Consider the following 24,581-nt stretch of genomic DNA (forward strand, 5'->3'; position numbering starts at 1 on the left):
TGTTCCATAAGCCACAAAGTCTGGGTCCCAGAATGCAAGTAATGGGCAAGCAGTAATTACAGCTGTTATTTCTGAATATCGTTTAATCCTCATAACTAACCTACTAAACTGGCCTCTGCCATTATCCCCATCTTCTTAAGGAGAAAACTGAAGGTCAGAATGGGTAAGCGCGGGTCAAGATTTAATCCCAACTTTACCTGACCCTGATATCTTGGTCTCTAACAAATTAGATGGTGAGTATTGCTCCTTTTGTCCCCTCAGCCCTCATCCCCATCCATGGTTTCAAAGCCTCTAAATTATTGAAAGGTGCAAAGAAAGAATGTTATGAAAGGGGAAAAAAATGACTTACCAACTTTTCTAGGACACAGAGTTTCATTTACACAGTTCAAACAGGAAAAAACAGCCTCTCCCAAGAAGAAACTTACTAAAAGCCATCAACTCTCTCACAGCCTTTTGGTCCTCGCCATCACCGGCCCCTAACTCTAACCCTTACATTGCTCGGCAGACCCAAAGCAGGTGGCTTGGCCCATTAGGGACCTTGCTTCTTCTACTTTCCCCACACCCCGTTATGCCCTAGGTCAGCGGTGGTGAACCTATGGCACACATGCTGCAGCAGACGGTATCACTGAAAGCTCTGCAAGGTTTGCCATCACTGCCCTAAGAGCATACCTTTTCCTCCACCTTTAAGTGCAGAGGTGTGGGATGCGCATGCCACTCTTAAGATGCACCTGTCGCCCTTAGCGTGACCAAAGGTGATGCAGCCATTGCTCAACAAGCTTATCAGCCACTGCAGAAATTTCCAGAGCTACAGTAGCACACGGCACCATTGTTTGGAATGATTTTGAAAAAATGCACCATTCCCCTCCTTTCTCTGCGAAGATTCAGCCTCCTGCCATGGCAAGCACTTTGGCAAGCCCTGAGCAGACAGATTCCCTGCCTTCACCATCACACCCTTGTGAGGGGCACCTGTACCACCACAGAGCCCTGGTACGTTTCTGGTTTGTTAAGGGCAGGTAAACACTGCAAGGTCTTTCAGGTTACTTTTTTTGGAGGTGGTTGAATGAAGTTCTTTTTGTTTGCTCTTGTTTTATTTATTGGACTTATTTTTTCTTAAGGTCCTTATAATTTTATGTATCTTTTATTTATTTATTTTTGTACCAGGGATCAAACTCGGGACCTTGCGCTTGTGAGGCAGGTGGCGGAACCACTGAGCTAAATCCCCGGCCCTATATCTTTTCATTTTTAACAGACACGTGACAATTGTACCTTTCCGTGAGGTACAACGGGACTTCTCAGTACAGGAATGACAGTGTGTGACTGACCACCCTAAGGTAAGCGGCATATCCATCCACTCAAATATTGATTATTTCTTCATACTAGGAACATTCAAGATTCTCCCTACGAGCTATTTTGTAACACACTCTTAGCTGTTGTTATTGGGCTTTTAAAGTCATTTATGGGACAAAGCAAAAGAAAACGACCCTGCAGAGATGATGCTTCTCACCTGCTCACAGGTTTTAGGGATTATGCAAGGAGCAATGTACGGCTCCTCCGTGGCGCTGTTAATCACGTTGCCGTACACAATAATAACAAACTTCATGGTCTCGGGTCTCAGCGTCATCTCGTTGTAGATTAGTAAATTCTCCACATAGGCGTGTTTGCTCATCACACACTTCTGAAAATCTAAGTCCTACAACAAAATTACGTTTCTCTGTAGATCATACAAGCTGAAAGACGGTATAGAGAAGAGAAACAAATGAGTTATCCATCCCAATTCTTTGAGAGTGTCAAGAAGGCACACTGACCCTGGTTCCAACAGACATAATTTATTCAGAAGCTGGAACGGCCTCTGACAAATTTCCAAATTCAGCAGTTTTATGACACGGATGTGGTTGCCAGGCACTGATTTGTAAACTGTCCCGCCAGGGGCAGCAGGGTGATCAGCTCTGCCTTGCTGAGTTATTTTGCCTTTTTCCGTTAAGTTTGTGGGTTCTTTTTAGGCATACAGTACAGTTTCATTCATCATTGGGATCTTGTACCTTTACATGATGGATCTCGGTTCTTATTTTTCCCCCTGTCCCTGCCCTCCCTTCACCCCCTCCACCCTCCCGTATTTACAAAGACTTTGTTTCCATGTTTTTCCGTTTCTCACATTTTTCTTTTCCCTCCTTTCCTTTCCCTTACCCCTCCCACTTCTCCTACTCCTTTAGACATTTTCTTCCTATTTCATAAGATCAATTATAAATTTTGATCCTTATTTCCACTTTTAGTTCTTCACACCAGAGAAACTATTCGGTATCTACACACGTCTTATTAATGTCACTTAAGAGTATGGCCTCAGTGTGCATCCACTTAGCTATAAATGTCTCTAGTTTCTCATTCTTTATGGCTGAGTAGTACTCCATTTTATTTTTTAAAAAACACATCTTTATCCAGTCTCCAGTTGATGGGCAATTGGGCTGCTTCCAAGTTTTAGCTATTATAAACATGGGTGTGCGCTTAAAATTATAAACATGGATGTGCATGTTGTTGAGTTCTTATTTAAACCAAATGAGGCTTAAAGAATTCATAGGTTTTTCCATAGCAGTAAGCAAACAAGCTAGTTAACAGTTAAGCAAACAATAACAAAAGGCCAAAATTAAAGCAAGATGGAGTCTAAATGATATTTTGAGGCTCCAAATCACAGATTTTATTTATCGATTTATTGTTTATTTGAATCACAGACTTTAGAGTTGGAAGGGAGTTATTATGCATTGAGTCTTCCCTACCACCAAAGTTCTCATGTTGAAATCCTGACCCTCAGTGCCTCCAAATGTTACCTTATCCAGAAATATGGTCAATTTTGCATTTAGGGAGAAAACTTGAAGGCAGCCCTCTACAAGCCAAGGGAGGAGCCCTGGACCAGATTCTCCCTCACAGCTCTCTAATCTTGATTTCCTATTTCTAGACCAATATGTGGTATTTCTAGACGGTATGTGGAACTTCTAGACCAGTATGTGGAACTTCATTACAGCTGCACTAGCAAGTTAACACTAGAGCTTAGTTAGCAATCAGTGCTACAGTAGGAATGGTCTGGACAGTGACCGGACAGGGGCTGGCAGCCTCATCTGAGTATCTCCAGCCCTTGGGTATCAGTCACTGACCAGCAAATCAAACTCCCACTTGCTGAGACCACCAGCACAATGGGACCACTAAGAACACAAGAAAATTAGCAAACTGGCCTGGGGATTTGGTTCAGTGGTTCCGCCACCTGCCAGTACAAGGAGCCAAGTTTGATCCCCGGTACAAAAAAAAAAGAAAAGGGAAAATTAGCAAACTTTTTATCTAGGATTTTGCATTCAGGAAAATAAAAAAAAAAAAAGCTGTTTGTTTTTGAAACTGCATATATATTTTGAGGTCTGTAACTTGGGGTCGAAAGAGTATAATGTTATCAGTGCCAGAGTGCTCTAAAGTCTTAACTGGCTAGTTCCTTCATAAAAATACTAAAAGGAAATAAACCCAAGCACTCAGTAGTGACTCTGAGGAATGAGATTGGGGGCATAAGGTCATTAATTTTAAATGTTTTAAATCTGTATTTTCTCATTTATACGATGAATTTGTGCTGTTTGAAATATATGGCATTCAGCTTATCGTTCAATCAAATCTGTCTCCAATGGTCCTGATTTTCCTCTCCAAGGAAAAAGGAAACAGTCTCAATCTCCTTACCCTTCCAATAAAATTTTTCTGGACGTTTTTGTCACAGAAAAAATAAAGCTGATGGGCATGTATGATGTGCTAACTTTTTAACAGAACATTTACATCCAGTTGGTCAGATCAGTGACTATTGTTGAACGTCAGGTCTGTCACATCCCCAGATTCCAACTCATAGTTGAATTGAGAATAATTATTAGATAGGGTACAAATACAGAATTATAAATTGTGCTGGTCCAGGAACAGACTTGAACCACTACTCTCTGGAGGGAAGGTTCATGGCAGGGGCTGAGTTATCTCAACAAATATTTTGAAAAGGCAAAAGATTTATGTTAAGGTAGGTATAGTAGACCATAAAGTACACCAGACTGAGTAATCAACTTGTTCTGGTTAATAGTATACTTGGCTTGGAGTTATCTTCCTATTTAACAACTTTTAAATCTGTCTTTTTTTTCTTAAGGGATGAGGGTAGGTAGCCTGGGAAAATCAACTGTGATGAAAGATTAATGACGTGTAGGAAGTCAGCATAAAAGAGGGGATAAAATCCTTGTGATCTAATTTGAGAAAAATCAGACACAACCTTCCTTTCTATCTTTATCTGGAAAATAATGAATAGATTTTATTAAAAATACAGTAACTAGAAGTTCATTTGCATTTTAATCATGTAACTTACCTCATCAGCAATATTTGGTTCAAAATATTGATAAGCAACCTGAAGAGCAAGATTGAGCCATATTTTATATTCCAGGGAAGGCCAGAAGACGTCAAAGCCTTCGTATAAGTCCTCCAATGAGATGAAGAAGGCCTGAAATAAAAAGATACCAGGCCACACAGCCAGCTGCATTTAGAACTAAATCATAAGACCATCATAAAACAAGATGCCTGCATATTTAACCTTCACTTCAGAAAATCTAATGATCAGCTATAGCATGACTATGATGTTCTGCCATTGAAAAGCAATTGTATTATGGAAAAGTTTTTTGTTATGTACAGATGATAAAATTTATGGTCCACTTAAACTGCAACATACAAGGCCAGAAACATTTACATCGACCAATAGATAGACTGAAAAACGGGGCTCATGAGCCCCAAACTCGGGAACCAAGCTCTACAAACTTATCTATTTTTATTGTCACAGTAGGTGAATCCACAATAGTAGCTATTTGTTTCTAGATGCAAACAGGTTACCTAACTAAAAAAGACCATTTTCAGAATTCAAGTTAAATGATCCTTAATGAATCCATTCAGCCTGTGACTAAATTCATTCCTTTAGTCCTCTCCCAGAAAGCAAATGGTGTAAAACTGATAAAACAACAATCCCTCCTGCACCCCATACCCCAAAACCTCTGAGTCCTGTTCTGCTGTTGTCTCTAACACCACCATCCCCTGTAAACACCACCATCCCCTGTAAACGCTGAGAACTTCTTCAAAGTCTTGGGAACTTCGGTTCATTTCTATTTGAATTCTCCCCATCTAGCAGAATGCCAGACCACTTATTTATTGAGCAGATAACTTCTTACTTGACAAGTAAAAAATGAAAGGCAGAAAACTTACAGACAAGTTAATATTCTTTTAAAACACTGCTTTCAGGGATGGTGGCCCATTCTTGAGCATCTGTATGTGCCAGGCCATTTACACAGATACTTTTCTAATTGTTAAAACATCACAAAGTAGCTATTCTCTCTACTTAATAAATCAGAAAATAGATACTCAAGAAGGATAGATAATTCATAGTATTCCTACAGCCCAGAGGTTGTAGAGCTCAGCATAATCCTGCACATGAAATGTGAAAGCTGCCTTCTCAGTTACTCTGCGCTGCCTCCCTGGTTGGTTGACTAAATAAACTTCCAGAACCCAACGAAAGAAAAGATACTGGGGTCCTTATTGCTTAAGGAAGGATTAACTGATAATGCCAGTGAGAACTGTTGCCTTACCTGTAGCGTGGTTTCGCAGATGGCAGTGTATTTAACTTCCTCCCTGAGCAGACAGCTCAGCTCTCCGAGGACCTCCCCACTGGTGCAGTACTCTGTAAACAGGGTTTCTTCCCCTACGTCAGGCTGCTGGGTACAGTCTATGCCAAAGGTAGGAGAGGAGCTATGCAGCTGCAAAGCAGGAGGGTGGGGGTGGTTGTGTAAAGGGAAAGAAAACATTCAATATTCGGTGAACGAGCAATAGGAGCTCTCACTATTTCTTACAGTTATTCCAAGATTCTTTGTGAATTCCATCAGGTGTGAAGAAAAAACTAGCCTTCACAAAGCTATGGTTCCTTTAATGTTCCAACTCCTCAAGGTAAAGGTTTTATTTTTTTAATATAAAAATGGGATTTGTATGAAGATCAAATGGTATACCACATTTACTTACTTAACACTCTTTTTGAAATTACAGCTAATCGCTTCACGTTTCGACCACCTTGTTGTGGCTCGTGTCTAGATGTCCCCCCCCAAAGCCTCCTGTGGTCACAGGTGGGGCTTTGTCAGAGGTGGCTGGATCCAGAGTGTGTGATGTGGGGACTGACTCACGGTGCAATGCTAGGCTCAAAGGCACTAGGATTAAGGGTGTGAGTGCTGCCTGCCCAAAGAGGTATGGATAAGATAAAAAGCCTGAAATACAAAATACTCCAAAACGAGTGCCAACACGACACTACAGGAGGAAAAAATTCTACACCTGACCTCTTACAACTGGCCTCAGTCAAAACACAGGCGTACCAAAAATATCGTATGAAGTTACCATCAGTTACCATGTGTAAGGTGTACATAAAAGCAAATTTCATTTTAAACTTGGGTCTCAGCCCCAGAACATCTATCTGTCTCAAAATCTGAAAAAAAAAAAAATCTACAATCTAAAACACTCTGGCTCCAAGCATTTTTTGAATGCTGAACTGGAACAATTATTTTGTTCATCATTCCATCTCTTTTTATCCCTTTACCAGAGAAGAAGCTTCAAAATGTCAGAAACTTTTGCTGATTTTATGAACTCTGAGCCTAGACTAAGCAGTATCTGGTCTGTGGTAGTGATGAAGTATATGTTGGATAAATGAATGGATGAACGAAACTGACCAGAATAGTGCCAGACACTTAATTAGACACTTAATTAGACACTGTGTTGGCAGGATTTCTAGCATAAGTGTTTATTTCCATGATACTTTTAGGGTCTGAAAAGATCATTCTAAAATCAGAAACTCAAACGTATTATTTTCTCTATCATAAGATTTGTCACATAAGTCTATCATCTAAGATTGGGCTCATCTCTCTATTCAGCTACTAGTGTATTAGCAAGAGGGTATAGAAGATTCTTCTCCCATTCTCTCTGCCCCCTTCTCCCCCCCCCCCCCCCCCCCCCTAATGTCCCCACGGTCTAGATTCTTCTCCCATTCTCTCTGCCCCCTTCTCCCCCCCCCACCCCGCCACATAAATGTCTCCCACTGGTCTGATTAAAAGTCGTATTTTTGCTCTTTGTCTGACTTGACCTCCTAAGGATCTGATTGCAGCTCACCCCCTCCCTCATTCCTGAACTCTCATGTCCCTTAGGGAAGTAATTTAAACCACTCTAAGCATTATTTCCTTGTCTTAACCTCCTAAAAAATAGTGCTTCCTCCCAGGATTTTTGTGAAGAATAAGTAATAACTACAAAATTTTGTAAAACAGCAAGCACATTCCAGTGTTAAGAGTCTTATGCTCACTCTCGACAAGAACAGCTTCATTTGGCTCATAAATTACTCCTGATTTGACAATTATATATGAACACTGCTTCTCTTTTTTCAATCCAGACTGGCCTTGAACTTACTATGTAGCCTAAGCTGGCCTCAAACTCATGGCCATCCTCCTGCCTCGGCCTCCCAAGTTCTGGGATTGCAGGCGTGCACTGCCGTGACTGACTTACTTCAGAATGCATTTTAAGTAAAGAATCAATAGTTTCTTACACTTGCCATTCCTGAAATAATTAGGTAGATTCCTAGTGGCATTTCACCTTCTTTACAGATAACATCTCCATAATCAAAATAGGCAAGTTTGGCTCTTTCCTGGGTGGAGGAGAGGGGAAGAGAAGGAAGGGAAGGGAAGGAAAAAGGAAGGGCGGAGAGGGAAGGGGGGGAAGAGTCAACACAGAAGTTTAGTGCTGTACTTTTCTCAATAGAAATAAGATTTTAAAGTTAAAACTGGTTATATAAACTGGTAACATCAAATACAATCTATATTCTTGATTTGTCAATAAATTACAACATGCAGATGCACCGCAACAATGTTTAGAAATAAAGAGATAAGCAAACTGTCAATGTTGTGATTAGTACCTAGTACAGTAAATGACATCAACACTCGATCCATATTTATAGAACCAATGATAACATCAATGAATAAAAACATTTCTAGCCGTCATTTGGAACTTGGAGTATAACGGCAAGCTAAACAAACTCCCTGCCTCCAGATCTTTTACTAAGTTGTGTAGATATTTGTAATAAAGTGTGATAATTACGACAAACAGGACAGTGCAGAAAGCACAGAACCTCATGGTGGTTCAATGAGATCTTCACAGGGAAAGGAATAACTAAACCGAGATCAGAAAGAAGACTGCCAAATAGCAGAATAACATGAGTTGAAGATTCACGATGTGCAAAGACCCAGAAGCAAACATAATGTCTGCAGCTAAGGAAACTGAAAAAAATTCAGTACGCCTCAAGCAGGTCATAGGACCCATAGGCATCGAGGTCTAGGATCCACTCTACTTTAGAGGCTCACACGGTGCTCTAATGTCTTTTAAAATCAGAAGAGGAAAAGGAACAAAACTTTTAGGTTAAGAAAAATATTTTAACATATTCATTTTTATACTAATATGGATAAAGTACAAATTTTAAATATATTTTGATGGAGGAAGAGGCCCACTAAGGGTCACAGTGCAGCCCTGGTAGAGACCAGGCTGGAGATGTGGGCCAGGGCCAGGCCTTCAAGGACTTGATAAAGAGTTCGTCTTTTCTTGGGCTGGGGGTTTAGCTCAGTGGTGCCACTGCCTGCTTTGCAAGAACAAGGTCCCAAGTTCGATCCCCGGTACCAGAAAAAAAAAAAAAAAAAAAAAAAGACTTCACCTTTTCTTAAAACAGGAGAGGAGCCACTGAAGAGATTTTAACAGAATTAGGGTGACAGAATGGCATTTTTCAAAGACGCCAAATCATCCATAGTGGTTATCTCAAGGCCAAGGAGCAAGGTAGAAGGGGAATAGCTCTGACTTTTCACTTTGTGTAGTTCTAAATTGTTCGACAATGATACAATTTTTTTAAAAGAAAAAATAAACACCTTTCAGATACCTTCTTCCCCATCTAAGCCCACTCCACTCTGATTTATTTGGGATCTATTTTCCAAACTACCTCCAGCAGCCCCTGCCCGTGAGGGTTTCCCCTCCTCTCCACAGCCACACTTGTACACCTGAAGGCTGGACAGCTGATTTAAGCTAAGCCAGTTGGATTTCTTTCCCAAGAATTTTAATTAACGAAGAGACTCAAGAGTCTGGATGTTGTGCAGTAGAGGATGAATCCACAAATTCCTATCACTGCTGTCCTAGAGCTGGCCTGGCTCCACTCTGCTGAAAGTCAGTTAGTGTTATAAACTGAATCTTTGTGTTTGTCTAGAATTCGTATTTTGAACTCTTAAGCACCCCCTATGTGATGGTATTAAGAGCCGGACTTTGAGAAATAATTAGGTCATGAGGACGGAGCCCTCGTGTGCGAAATTAGTGCCCTTATAAAAGAGACTCAGGGAGCTCCCTTGTCCCTTCTACCATGTGAGGACACAATTAGATGATCATTTATGAACCTGGATGCAGGCCTTCACCAGGCATCAAATTTGCCTGTTCCTTCATCTCGAACTTTCCAGCCTCCAGAGCTGTAAGAAATAAATTTCTGATGGCTCTGATGTTTTGAAGCCATTCAGTCTCTGGTACTTTGTAAACTCTTTTTTTGCTAATATATACACCACCACAGCACCTTTTCAGTAAACTTCCCTTTGCTTAAACTAGTTCAAGTAAGTCTCTGTTACTTTCAGCCAAGAGTCTTAGTTTAACTAAATTTGAAATCTAATGCAAAAGAATATTTAAATTTTCTGGCACAAAGAAAAAGATATGAAGGAAATCAGATATTCAAAATTATAGAGCCTTGCTATGATTTCTTTCTAGAAAGCACAGAAAACATCTCTGTTGTGGGAAAACAAACACCTTATATCTCTAGTGTCCGTATTACGAAGCATTACACAATCAAATTTGTAATAAACCAAATGCCATGCATTGTCACAGAGTTTTTCTGATTCCAAAAATCTTAACCAGTTGATGAGAAAGCTATAACATAGCAGTCATTCAAAACTAAAGCCACAAAATTGTGGTCCATGGGTCATGCCCCCAAGTGTATACTTTTTGGCCTGCACGATATTTTAAATTTTTAACTGGTTGCCACACATTTTAATTTGGAAATTTCACCAAAATTTTTGTATCATGGTTTTCTTGGGAAAAGAAAACAAATCCAACCTCAACATTATTACATCTAATTGTTATTTTCAGTGTTCACTTTATTTGAGCTCCTAACCTCATTTCACATAGCTGATTACTTTCTCTTTCTTAAAAGGAGACACGGCTCACCTACCTCACAAGTTGTTCCTCAGTTCTTTCTTCGGATTCCTCCTCAACTGCCCCCCTCTGAATGCTGGGCATCCCGGGATGCATTCCTTGGCTCTCTCCCCTATCCACATTTACTCCTTAAGTTATCTCATCAACTGTCGTGAGCTTAAATACTACCTCTATACCAAAAACTCCAAAATATCTTTCTCTAATCTTAGCCTCCCACCTGAATTCAAGTCCTCTAACTAAACTTGGGTGTCTAACTCAAAACTACACTTTGACGTCTAAAAACTTTCTGAAACTTAACTCTTTTGGAATCAAACTTTCAGCCCCCGTCACATAAATCTTCTCTTTCCCACCTCAGTAAATTGAAACTGTTTTATTTTCAGATTGATGTTCTAGAAGTTTCTCTCTCTCTTCCCCCTTTATTCCTCCTCCTCCTCTTCTTCCTTGTACTCTTACTCTTCCTCCTTATTTTCTCTCTCTCCTTTCACTTCTCTCTCTTTCTCCCAGTATCTTCAAATTATATCAGGTCTGCCACTTTCACTAGTCCAACTCACCGTTGCCTCTTCCATCCCTTATTATAATTGTCTCCTAACTTGTCTCCCTGTCTTCCCTTTGACCTCTTACAGCTTATCCTCAACGTGGCATCAGAGTGTCATTCTGAAATCTAACATCATGTCGTTTCTCTGCTTAAAACCTTCCAGTCTCTTTCCATTCAGCTCAGAGTAAACATCAAAGTCCATACAGTGGCCTACAATATTTTACACATTCAAGCTTCACGCAACTGCTGACTCAATCTCCAGCCATCACTGCTGCTGTCATAGGGACCTTTGTGGTGCTCCTTAAACACACCAAGCACCTGTGCCTCAGGGACTGTGCGCTGGTTCTTCCCTTTGCCCAGAATGCACTTCTCCAAGACATCTTCATCCCTTGCTTCCTTGTTTCTTTCAAACATCTTTGAATGTCACCTCATGAGAACCCCTTTCTAAAACATTATGTAAAATGCCTGTGTCATCATATCTGCTTTTCTCATCTTATGTTTTTCCATAGCACTTCTCACCCCCTGACACACTATACATTTATGTGTTGGCTTGTATTTTGTCCATCTCCATCCCTGTAGTATAAAGTGTATGACAGGAGGGACTTCATCTATTTACTGACATAGCCTAAAACCTACAACAGTCTCCAATACATAGGTGATATTTGAAAGGTAGTTGTTGAAAAGAGCCAGATTCCTAAAGCAAAATTGAGCTAATTTTATACAGAGCATAAACTCTTAAATTCACCGCAGTCCTTACTGTTCCCTAGTTGGTTTTACTTTTATAGTATCTGCCCGCCCTGTTTAGTAATTTAAATTTGAGACCCTCCTTAAAAAAAATGTTTCTTTCAGAGCATGTATCTGGAAGTCCAGTACCCTACAACATAAAATAGAATAGGTTTGGTGATAATCAGGAACTATAGATAGCTCTTTTTAAGCAGGTAAGCTATGGTGAAAAACTATCTCCCCTTTGTTTCAGAAAGAAATCTACTCTTCTTTTGGGTTTTGCTGGCCCTCCAGTCTAATTTTCCCTGAATTGGTCAGTACAGGATTTGTGCTTTGAATGTATTTTTCTGTTAGTCTTGCATTAGGTAGTGGAAAAAAATAGGGAAGAGAACGTATATCATATTTGAGCCAGAATCGAAAATAGAAATCTTACCTTGAAAAAGTCAATGAGAACATCTTTATTTTCCAACCAAATAATGTTAGAGAGGTATTGGCCAGGAGTAGGAGGTGGAGCTACCATTGGAAAACTATTCAAGGATTTTATTTTCTTAAGAAATACCTGAAAGCAAACAGGATGATGGTGATCAAGGCCTACAACAGAAAATGGACAGTAGGCAAAAACTAAGGAAATCTAAATAAAAGACTATTTTGCAAATTTAACCTCGAGTTTGACTCATAGCTTCTTGAACAATGTGCAAATTATCCCCTTTTTGCCTCTATTCTCTTCTATTTTCTATAGTCACTGATTTATTTACTTAGATCAAATCTGTAATTTTATAATCCAGTTAACATTGTATCTTACCTTGCCTCATTATTTTTTCAATTTTATACTGATTATCATACAACCTATTTCCATGTTCTCATAAATTTTCTTGTGTGCATAGGATTTGCTTCTCTAAATCCTTCTAATTTGGGAGGATACAGTCCCAGCCAAAGGCCTCTGAGAAGCCTTCTCTGGCTTCTCTTATGAGATCAGAGAAAATCTTTTTATTTCCCTTATTCCCACAGCTTCGCCTATGTGTCTCTAATGTGGAACTCGCTACAGTATTTTTTACTTATCTGGATCACACTTCATGTTACCTGGCTATTATTGTTGGATGGATAAATGTCTGACCGAAAACAAGGAAGAGCATAAGGACTTGGAGTCTGTGTTGCAGTCATTAAGCGTTCCAATCTGAAAAGTCCAACGCACTTAGTGTGTTTCCAATGTACATTATGTCAGTTGAATTGAATAAACTTGCCTGTCTCTTTACAGCCTGGGATAGATAAGTATACCTTTTTTGCTCACAATTAGGCAGTGACTGGTCACTGAATAAGTAGCAGATGATTGATTTACCTATTACTTTTCTAAACATACAGGAGAAAATAAGTCTGTCTACTTATGTGCACTATTATTTATTTATCTTACTAAATGGTCATCAAACATTCAATTATCCTAGGCAGACTTCAACATGATAAATGAAAAAGAAATAGAATACAAAACAATGTATTAGAGCTATAATTTGAGAAACACTATAAAGTAACCCTTTTCTTCCCTCAGACAGACATTGAGTCAAGCTCATATTGTCCATTTAGTGATGAGATAGAGCACTAGAGGAAAAAGCTGTTCTGTCCTACGCGCACTTCTCTTCTGAGGCCAGAGAGCAGGGATGAAGTGCAAGAAGAGGATCAAATGGAGTACTACTCAGCCATAAAGAATGAGAAACAATGCCGGGGATTTAGCTCAGTGGCTCGGTGGCCTGCCTCGCAAGCACAAGGACCCGAGTTCAATTCCCGGTACCAAAAAAAAAGAATGAGAAACTGGAGACATTTATAGCTAAGTGGATGCACATTGAGGCCATATTCAAGTGAAATAAGTGGGCACACGTGTAAATACCAAATAGTTTCTCTGTTTTGAAAAACTACATGTGTAAATAAGGATCAAAATGTATAATTGATATTGTGTAATAAGAACAAAAGGTCTAAAGGAGTAGGGGAAGTGGGAGGGGTAGGGGAAAGGTAAGAAGGAAAAAGAAAAAATAGGAGAAAAGAAAAAACATGGAAACAAAGTCCTTGTAAATTGAGAAGGGTAGAGGGGGTGAAGGGAGGGCAGGAGAATGGGGAAAAACAAGAACCAAGCTACATCATGGAAAGGTACAAGATCCCAATGATGAATGTAACTGTATTGTACACCTAAATTGTGCCAATAAACTTAATGGGAAAAAAAGAAATGAACAGAGGCACAGCATATTGTGGGCCAAGACTCAGTGCTACAACGACAAGGAAGAGCAGGTAGCATCCAGGAACACTGTGTCACTGGGCCACACAGACAGAATGTGGGACTAGAGCTTCCATCTTTCTGATACATGCTAGGAAGACACCACTGAGAACAAGTCTGATAGGAAATGGAGAATCTTTCTCCATAGGGAATGGAAAGCTTTGTTCAAGTTCCTTCCTAAAGCCTGACCACATGACTACCATGGGTTCTGTAAGATGCTCTGTGTTCTTTTAATAAGTTCCAATCCTATTTCTTTACTAAACCAAGTTCCAACTTTACTAAACTTGCAGCCAAGTATTTCTGAGTAATAGTGTCTACAAGACAGCATTGATATTGGTTGTCATTGGCATTAATGAGGGCTGCAGACTATCACAGAGGTTATAACTGCAACTAAACACCTTGTCTGATCAACTTCCTTCATACTTTTGTGAAAGTAGCAGTGCAGGCTGGGGTGCTGGGCTGATGGAATCAAGCAGTGTGGAAATTGTCTTATTACCTTATTCATACTGATGGCTTCATGTCTATCCATAATGCCTCTTGACCAAAGGAAGGTGAGACGTTTCTGAGCTTTAGCAAACACTCTCCGGACTGCCTGCTTAGTCTTTAAAGCAATGACAACATCACGATTCTCATGCTCGATAAGTCCTAAGGAAAATTAAACTCGGTAAACAATTTATGCAATAATAGCAATGATAACCAATGTCTGTAATAGTTTATAGTTTCCAAAGCATTTATACAATATCTTTTCATTCTAGTTTCACACAGAACTCATGAGGCTGGTAGGATAAAAGTTATTTTCATCTGCATTGTATGGATAAAAAATTGAAGACTACCTTCTCCCATGAGCTAAGAGAAAAATGATGTCTCTGCCATGTTCCCATGGCATCTCCTACATATTTCTAGGATGCAACTCATTATAGTATTACTATCTGCCTCATCCTCTGTATTACATAATTTTTGTTGGTTGGATAAATAACTAAGCGAAAGAATGAAAGAGCCCCTGAACTTTGACAGGTGAATCTTTCTGAGATCAAGTCACCTATTCTTTCTGCCTTACTAAACATGAGAAATTATGGACTAGAATGAATCAAGGTTCAAGTATCTCATCTTGGGAATCCTAACATTGAGCACAATTCCTGACATATGGAAGATTCTCACACATTATTTAATTGATATGAGCTGGCCAGCAAAATTAAAAGCACTAATGATCAAGAGCATAGGTTTTAGGCAGTTCCCAGCAAGAAGCCTACATGAACCAGAGCTGCACAAGGGCATTTGGATCCCAGCCAGGGCCCCTCCCTGAAAAGAGCTGCACAGCCACACAAGAAACAGCCAGAGGCCCACCCAGATTCCATGTGTAAATGCACCCAGATCCCAGTGAGAAGCCCATGTGAACCAGAGCTTCATGGAGGTGCACAGATCCCATCCAGGGCCCTGCCCAGACACCAGCACCTTGAGCCCACAGGCCCCAGCCAAAGGCCTGCCTGGAAAAGAGCTACACAGGTGGGCAAGCAACAGCCAGAGACCTGCCAGATACCATTTAAGTGTGTGCAGACCCCAGCCAGAAGCCCACTCAGAAACCAGCAACTCAAGTCACAGCCCCCAGCCAAAGGCCCTCCCAGAAAACAGCTATATAGGGAGACAGGGACCAGCCAGGAGCATACCAAGATACCATCCCAAGTGTGCACAGGCCCTACCCAGATCCCAGCCTGGAGGACAGGGCAGAGCAGAGATCCAGAAGACTACAATTCTGAACACAGGAACTGATGCAGTGGTGAGTAGTAAAGAAAAGGCTGCTTGGTGGCCTGCTGAATATTGAAGACCAATACAAGCAAAAAGTTGCCTCAACAAAGGTGCAGCCGACTGCACCTGCTAAAATGAAAAGACACATGAACAAGTCTCAAAACCAGTATCCAGATCACCTAAGTCAACCCCAAAGGGAAAGGAGATGGCATAATCTGATACTCTACCACCTGGACTCCCTGAACTGGCAATGAAAGAGGATCTGGAGATAATGAAATCAGAAATAATTTCTCAGATTACAACAGAGATTGTGTCCATAGTGAAAGTCATGATTGATAACTCTAGAGCTGACACAGATTTTTGGAACTGAGGAACATGATAGAACCCCAGCATAGGAAACAAATGGAATCCATTAAACAGATGCAAAGAGATATCCAGGACATTAAAAACTCCACTGATAGTTTATGCAGTAAATGAGCCAATGTGAGGACAGAATATCAGATATAGCCGAGCATGATGGCGCACGCCTGTAATCCCAGCACTTGGGAGGCTCAGGCAGGAGGATCACTGTGAGTTTGAGACCAGCCTGGGCTACATAGTGAGTTCCAGGTCAGTCTCAACTACATAGTGAGACCCTGTCTCAAAATAAAATAAAAAAAAAATATCAGATATAGAAGACAGGATTACAATTAGTGACCAGGAAACAAAAAAATTCTTAAAAATAGTAAGGGACCATGAGAAATCAATCCAGCAACTGCTAGATGATGCTAAGAATAATAACATAAGACTGATCAGAGTCAATGAAGAAACAGGAGAGAGTAAAAACAACATTTAAAAAAAACAGCTCATAGAAGTATTAGCAGAAAACTTTCCAAGCAGAGGGAAAGAACTTGACATACAGATAAGTGAAGTATATAGGACTCCAACTAGCTGGGATCAAAAAAATCTAAACATAGGCATATAATAATTAAGATTCCAGAAACCCAGTAGAAGAATAAAATTCTACAAGCAGTTAGAGAAAAAATATCATATACAAAGGAAAGCCCAAGAGAATCACAGCATACTTCGCAACACAAACCCTCAAGACAAGAGCCTGGAGTGAAGTATTTCAAGCCCTAAAGGAAAACAACCTCCAACCCAGACTGATGTACCCTGCAAAACTACCTTTCAAAATTGATAGAAGAATATGTTATTTTCATGACAAAGAACACCTCAGGATCTTCATGAATACCAAACCAGGACTCCAAAAAATTTTAAACAATATCCTAGGAAAAGACAATGAGGATCACAACCCCAGGAAGCAGAATGAATCCATCAGACATGACAAGAAATTAAACACAAAGGGGGAGAATCCAATAACAACAACAGCAACAAAAAAAAACTATGACAAGGACAAGGCAATAAATATCAGTTATAACCCTCAATGTTAATGGTCTCAATTCACCAATCAAAAAAAAAAAAAAAAAAGACTGGCAGAATGGGTCAAGAAGCAAGATCCAACAATATGTTTCATATGAGAAACACACTTAATTCAAAAAGAAACCCATAGAATGAGAAACTAGAGACATTTATAGTTTAAATGGATGCACACTGAAGCCATACTCTTAAGTGAAATAAATAGGACACATGTGTAAATACCAAAGTGTTTCTCTGGTGTGAGAAACTGAAAGTGTAAATAAGGATTAAAATGAATAACTGATAGTGTGAAGTAGGAAGAAAAGGTCCAAAGGGGTAGGGGAAGTGGGAGGAGTCAGGGAAAGGAAAGGAGGGAAGGAAAAAATATGACAAAAGAAAAAAATAGAAACAAAATCTTTGTAAAAAGGGAGGGGTGGAGGGATTGAAGGGAGGGTAGAAGAATGGGGAAAAGTAAGAATCAAGATACATCATGCAAAGGTACAAGTTCCCAATGATGAATGTAAATGTATTGTATACCTAAAATGTAACAATAAAAGACTAAGAATTGTTTTAAAAAACACATAGACTGAAAGTCAAAGGGTGGAAAACAATACTCCATGCAACAGGTACCCTCCCCCAAGAAGCAGGAGTAGCTATCTTCTTTTCAGATCAAGTGGATTTCAAACCAGCACTAATTAAGACAGACAGAGAAGGACACTACATCCTTGGGAAAAAATCCAAGAGAAAGAGATAACAATCATAAATATATATGCACCAAACACTAGTGCATCCAACTATATAAAACAAATGCTAACAGACATGAAAAATCAAATAAGCACTAATACAATAGTAGTGGGGGACCTCAATATCCCACTGTCACAAATAGATAGATCAACTAGACAAAAATAAACAATGAAATACTAGAACTCAATCAAACTCTTGAACAAATGGACTTAACAGGTGTTTACAGAGTATTCCACCCCACAAAATCAGAATACACATTCTTTTCAGCTGCACATGGATCATTCTCCAAAATAGACCACTTATAAGCTAATAGGACATGTTTAAGTAACTACAAAGGAATTAAGTTATCCCTTGCATATTTCATACCATAGTGCAATGAAACTGGATATCAGTAGCAATAGAAACCACAAGAATTTCATAAACACATGGAAATTGAACAACACACTTCCAAATAACCAATGGATCATTGGTTATTAAAGAAGAAATTAAAGAATAGGAAATTAAAGAAGAAATCAGACAGTTTCTACAATTAAATGACAATGTCAATACAACATATCAGAATCTATGGGACACCATGAAAGCAATCTTACAAGGGAAATTCATATCAGTGAATACTCATATCAGGAAAACAGAGCAAGCTCAAATAAACAACCTGATGCTGAACCTCATACTTCTAGAAAAAGAAGTGCAAGACAAACTCAAAGCTCATACAAGGGAGAAAAATTATTAAAATCATAGCAGAGATCAATGCAATGGAGACTAAAAGAATGATACAAAAAAAAATCAATGAAGCAAGGAGTTGGTTCTTTGAAAGAATAAACAAAATTGGCAGACCCTTGGTCAACCTTATCAAAAAAAAAAGGAAAGAAAAGACCCAAATCCACACAATTAGTAATGAAAAGGGTGAAATTACAATAGACCCAGCAGAAATCCAGAGGATCATCAATACCTACTTTGAGAACCTATATGCCAATAAGATGGAAAACACAGAAGAAATGGACAGATTCCTAAGTACATATAATCAAACAAAGTTGAATGAAGAAGGCCTAAAAATTCTAAACAACAAAATTGAAAATGTAATTAAAAACTTATCAATGAAGAAAAGCCCACATCCTGGTGGCTTCACTGCTGAATTCTACAAGACATTTAGAGAAGAACTGTTGCCACTACTGTTTGAACTCTTCAATGAAATTGAAAAGGAAGCAATACTCCCAAATTCATTCCTGGAAGCAAGTATCACCTTTATACCAAAAGCAGAGAAAGACCCAGTGGAAAAATAAAACTACACGCCCATCTCACTAATGACTATAGGCCAAAAAATCCTCAATAAGTTATTGGCAAACAGAATGCAGGAGATCATCAAGAAGATCATACAGAATGACCAAGTAGGATTCAAACCATGGATCCAGGGATGGTTCAACAAACACAAATTAATAAATGCAGCACACTATATTAATAGGGCCAATAACAAAAAACCATATGATCATCTCAATAGATGCAGAAAAAGCATTTGACAAAATCCAACACACATTCATGATAAAAATGCTACAAAAAATTAAAATAGATGGTCTCTATCTCAACCTGATAAAAGCCAGCTATGAAAAGCCAACAGCCAATATCATACTCAATGGTCAAAAACTGAAATCTTTTACCCTAAAATCAGACAATCAAGACAAGGATGTTCACAATCACCATTCCTGTTCAATGGAGTTTTGGAAACATTAGCCACAGCAATTAGACAAGATAAAGAAATGAAAAGGAGTAAAGATGGGAAACGAAGAAGTCAAATTTTCATTATTTGCAGATGACATGATACTCTACATAGAAGATTCCAAGAACTCCACCAAAAGTCTTCTAGACTTAATAACCAAATTCAGTAGAATAGCTGGATACAAGGTCAACACACAAAAACAATAGCTTTCCTGTACACAAACAGACTCACTGAAAGAAGAACTACAGAAACAACTCCCTTCACAATGGCATCCAAAAAATGAAATACCTAGGAATCAATCTAACAAAAGAAATAAAAGACCTCTACTCTGAAAACTATAGCATGCTGAAAAAAGAGATCAAAGACGATATTAGAAAACGGAGAGATATCCCTTGCTCCTGGGTAGAAAGAACTAACATAGTAAAAATGGCTATACTTCCAAAACTGCTATATAGATTCACTGCAATCCCAATTGAAATTCCAAAATCATACTTTACAGACCTTGAGAGAACAATCCAAATATTTATTTGGAATCAGAAGAGACCTAGACTAGCAAAAGCAATTCTAGGCAATAAAGACAAGGTAGGGGTATCACAATCCCCAACCTGAAAATATACTACAAAGCCACTATGATAAAACAGCATAGTACTGGCAAAGAAACAGACCCAAGGATCAGTGGAACTGATTAGAAGATGAAGAAACAGCTCCAGGCATACTCAGCCACCTCATCTTCGACAAAGAAGCCAAACACCTTCACTGGAGGAAGGATAGCCTCTTTAATAAATGGTGTTGGAAAAATTGGATTTCTACTTGCCAAAGATTAAAACTAGACCCATATCTTTCACCATGCACCAAACTAAAATTCAAATAGATTAAATATCTAAATATTAAAACAGAAACACTAAACCGGCTGGAAGAGAGGTTAGGTAGAACTCTTGAAGACATTGGTGTAGGAAAAGACCATGAACAAAATTTCAGTTGCATGTGAACTAGCACAAATAATCAACAAGTGGGATCTAGATCTATTCTTTTTTTTTTCTTTGAGACAGGGTCTCACTATGTAGTTGAGACTGACTGGGAACTCACTCACTATGTAGCCCAGGCTGGTCTCGAACTCCCAGAGATCCTCCTGTTTCAGCCTCCCGAGTGCTGGGATTACAAGAGTGCACCACCATGCCCGGTGATTTATTCTTATTAAAATGCTTCTGCACAGCAAGAGAAGCCACCAGCAGTGTGAAAAGACAACCCACAATGTGGAAAAAAAATTTTTACCAGCTGCTCTTCAGACAAAAGTTGACTATCTAGAAGATGTAAAAATAAAATTTAAGTAAGACCTCCCAGATTTAAATGAACAGACATTTCTAAGACAAAGAAGTAGAAATAGCAAATAACCATATGAAGAAATGTTCAACATCACTGGTCATTCCAGAGATGCAAATGAAAATGATGCTGAGATTTCACCTCACCCCAGAAAGAATGGCTGCTATCATGAAATCAACCAATAACAAATGCTGGTGGGGCTGTAGGGAAAAAGGAACCCTGCTTCACTGTTGGTGGGAGTATAGACTGGGGCAACCACTGTGTAAATCAGTATGGAGATACCTCAAAGAACTAGGACTAGAGGTTCCATTTGACCCAGCTATTCTCCTACTGGGTATCTTCCCAAAAGAATTAAAAGAGTCATACCACAGTGATATTTTTGCACCTATGTTCATAGCAGCACATTTTGTAACAGCTAAAACTTGGAAACAGCCCAATAACCAACCCATCAACTGGAGACTGGATAATGAAAATGTGGAGTTTTTTTTTTTTTTTGATAAAATGGAGTATTACTTAGCCTTAAAGAATGAGAAATTAGGGCTAGGGACTTAGCTCAGTGGTTCTGCTGCCTGCCTCACAAATGCAAGGACCCAAGTTCAATCCCCAGTACAAAAAAAAAAAAAAAAGAATAAGAAATTATAGACATTTATAGCTACATAGATGCACATTGAGGTGATAATCTTCGGTGAAATAAATAGAACACACTTGTAAATACCAAATAGTTTCTCTGGTGTGAGAAACTGAAAGTGTAAATAAGGATCAAAAGGTGTAATAGATAATGTGAAATGGGAAGAAAAGGTCCAAAGGGGAAGTGGGAGGGGTTGGGAAGAAGGGAATGGAATTAATATGAGCTAAGGAAAAATTGGAAACAAAGTCTTTGTAAATAGGGATTGGTGGAAGGGTTGAAGGGAGAGCAGAGGAATGGGGAAAAAATAAGAACCTAGTTATGTTATGTAAAGGTCCAAATTTTCAATGATGAATGTCATTATATTATATACCTACAATGTACCACTAAAATTAATTTTTAGAAAAGAGCATAGATTTTAGCATCAGATATATCTGGGCTGGATGGCATGGCTCACTGCTTACTGGCCATATGGCCTCAGGCAAGTTAATTATAAGATTAAATGAGGTAATGCATATAAAGCACTCTATAATCCTTGACTTAATAAGCATTCCATAATCAGTTGCATTAATCATGTGGAAAGAGGCACTCCGTCTCACGGGACTAAATCAAGAAAACATTCTAATGTTCTACACTGATCTAAAACATAATACAGAAATTTCTAGGCTCATCTTCTTTAAAATCACAGAAATAAAAACCTGCCAATACATGAATGGTGACAGTGGGTCCTGGGTTTTCTGAAATGGTGCCAAAATATTCTGACCTATTTTCTCCAAACTTACAATTTCACTCATTAGATAGTGTTCTTTCCATTTAGATGTGGGAAACGTGGCCTCTATAAATCCATGTGGCATCTTACAGTGTGGTTATGAGCACAAAATGTTCTTACTTTCTTCAGGTCCAACTGTTAAGAGCTTATCATATGCCAGATCTTTCTGCACCCCCTGAGGGCCTGCGCAGAGTCCCCTTAGAGGAAAGCAGACCCAATAAGCTTAGCATAAAGTTCTCAGGCTCTTCCTGTGTGCTTCAAGTAAAGTGCAGTGACACAGATGTCAAAAACAGCATCCTTGTAGCCCTACCCTCTGGAGTATCCTTACAGAAACAAGACATTTTGTCAAAGGTAACTTTCGCATGTCTTTTTCTTACCACTTCCAGGACTCTTGCTTTGCTGCATTAATACACCCACACTCCTCTTATCTTTTCTTCTGTACTCCCACGGCAAAATGGAACTCTCTTCATTTTCTACCGTGACCTATTTTCATGTTTTTGGGTGCCTCACCAGACTCAACTTCTTTCAGTGTCCAGATGTACCCATATTTTCTTTCCCTTTCTTGGCCAAGTATGTATGGTTTAATAAATAAATGAATGAGTCGGTGGATGGATGGATGGATGAACGCACAGACTTATCTTCCTTCAGTTACTTCATGGAACCATAAGGCTTCTCAGGAAGCCGGGGACTCCGCCAACTCACCTAGCTCTTTGACAGCATCTTGTTTGTTTTTTTCCAAAATGTCATGCAATTTCTGCAAGAAATTAAGAAACCAAAGATGCATTTCTAATTGAATCAAGTGCATTTCCGGCTTTAAATTTTAATACAAAGAAGTCTGGTAGAGAAAATTCCACTTAGTTTGATTTAGAACAACTATGTGTCTCAATTCTTCCCTCTCATCAATTCTACTGCTTTTCCTGCTGAGACCCAAGTTGCAATGACTGCTGTGTAGTCAGTAGCTCACATAGCTATGGTATTCAACAGCTCCCAAAAAGGGTTACATCCCCTCCAGTGCGCAACTCTCAAGAGTTCTCACAAGCAGAGCCCAGTTTGAAGGTGTGCAGAGTAAGCAGCTATTCAGGGAACCAGTCTGTGAGGAGCACAAAAAAACAAACGCAATAATGAGGAAATCCAGGGTCAATGAGTGTCTTTCCTATGAGTAGCTCCTTCCCTAACTGAAGAAATCCTCCCAAAGCTAATCAATGAATTCTACAACAGATAGTTGCTGGCTGCTCCTTCTGGCCCGGGCCTTGCTCCTCATGAAGCTTGCTCTACAGTTTGAGTCTTTCTGGAGCATGTATTTATCCACACCAACTGCTGTGTGACAGGACAGCCGGCAGTTCTATGGAGCTGTGAGGTGCAGGGGTCTGACACTCTGCACTCCTATAATGCATGGCACAGCGCTATTTATAGGAAACAACTGGTCTCTTGTCTAAGCCAAGTGAAATGTTTATTTTGTTTGGATTTAGAAAAATCTCATGTAATAGATCCCTCATTTTGAATATAAGAATGTTCTACATGATTTTAATCAAACTGTTTCTTCTCTCTTAATAACACTGAGGAGTCAATATTGGGGAGGTGCCAAGTGGTTAGACTGCCCCTGGCGCCAGTGCAGCAAAGTCTCTTCTTACGGAACTGGGTCCTGCTACAAAGAGTCTATAGTTGTGGAAGGAGAGACATAGGCTAATTCTCCAAAGGGAAGCTGTCGTAGGCCAGCTTCAAAACCAAGCTGCTTCCAGAACCCCAGGTCAACGAGCCATTTAAATCTGTATTGAGGCTGCTGTCTGCCTCGCAAGCGCAAGGTCCTGAGTTCAATCCCTGGTACAAAAAAAATCTGTATTGAATTTTCCTTCAAAAATGTCAGAGGGGATTCATTTTATCCCTTGTATGTCAAGGCAACTGCTCCAAAATCTTGGTATCTTCTCTCAAACTCCTCAAAACGTGCTCTTAACACGTCTCATTGACTATTGCTTCTCTTCTCTCACCTTCCTGCTTTTAAAGTCTTTTCTCCCAAGACTCTTTCTCCTCATATAGATCAGTCTAGCCTTTTGATGGCTCTTTCTGTTTTATTTTCCATTCTTCAAGGTAAATCAACAGGATAGAATCCTGTTACACATTAATGTTGGATCCAATAAAGGCAAATAACGTCACAGCCTCTTTCCCACTTCTGACCTCAATAAGGAAAGAGCTTCACTTTCCTGGCTAAGAGCCTGAGGTAACTAACACTCACCTCACAAAATAAGCACCAGAGCCAGGAGACATAAGATCGCTACCTTTAGGGCTATAGTAATTAGGGCTTAACTCCATTGTCCCTTTCAAAAACCAAGAGGTTGAGTTAAGAAAAATCCCTTTCAATTATTGATTCTGTTCAGTTTAGACCTTCATCTACCCACAAGAAAATATAACTAAAATCACCAGATACTGGAGGGTGCAAAGCAAAAAGACAGGAACCAAGAACAACATATATAT

General features: G+C 39.4%; 1 protein-coding gene across 1 annotated transcript in view; it reads right to left on the bottom strand.

The window, feature by feature from the left end:
* The window catches only part of Slc9c2 (solute carrier family 9 member C2 (putative)), an 88,773-nt gene that overhangs the window by 4,995 nt on the left and 59,197 nt on the right, over nt 1–24,581 (bottom strand). The window contains exons 19-25 of the mRNA XM_010635605.1: nt 22,815–22,866; nt 14,302–14,450; nt 11,982–12,107; nt 7,610–7,708; nt 5,625–5,792; nt 4,364–4,495; nt 1,505–1,690 (exon numbers count right to left, since the gene is read on the bottom strand). Coding sequence (XP_010633907.1) covers nt 1,505–1,690; nt 4,364–4,495; nt 5,625–5,792; nt 7,610–7,708; nt 11,982–12,107; nt 14,302–14,450; nt 22,815–22,866 — 912 coding nt within the window. The remainder of the gene's footprint in view (nt 1–1,504; nt 1,691–4,363; nt 4,496–5,624; nt 5,793–7,609; nt 7,709–11,981; nt 12,108–14,301; nt 14,451–22,814; nt 22,867–24,581) is intronic.

The sequence above is a fragment of the Fukomys damarensis genome, unplaced genomic scaffold, assembly GCF_012274545.1.
Source record: "Fukomys damarensis isolate Sample0158 unplaced genomic scaffold, DMR_v1.0_HiC HiC_scaffold_11, whole genome shotgun sequence".
Classification (NCBI taxonomy): Eukaryota; Metazoa; Chordata; class Mammalia; order Rodentia; family Bathyergidae; genus Fukomys; species Fukomys damarensis.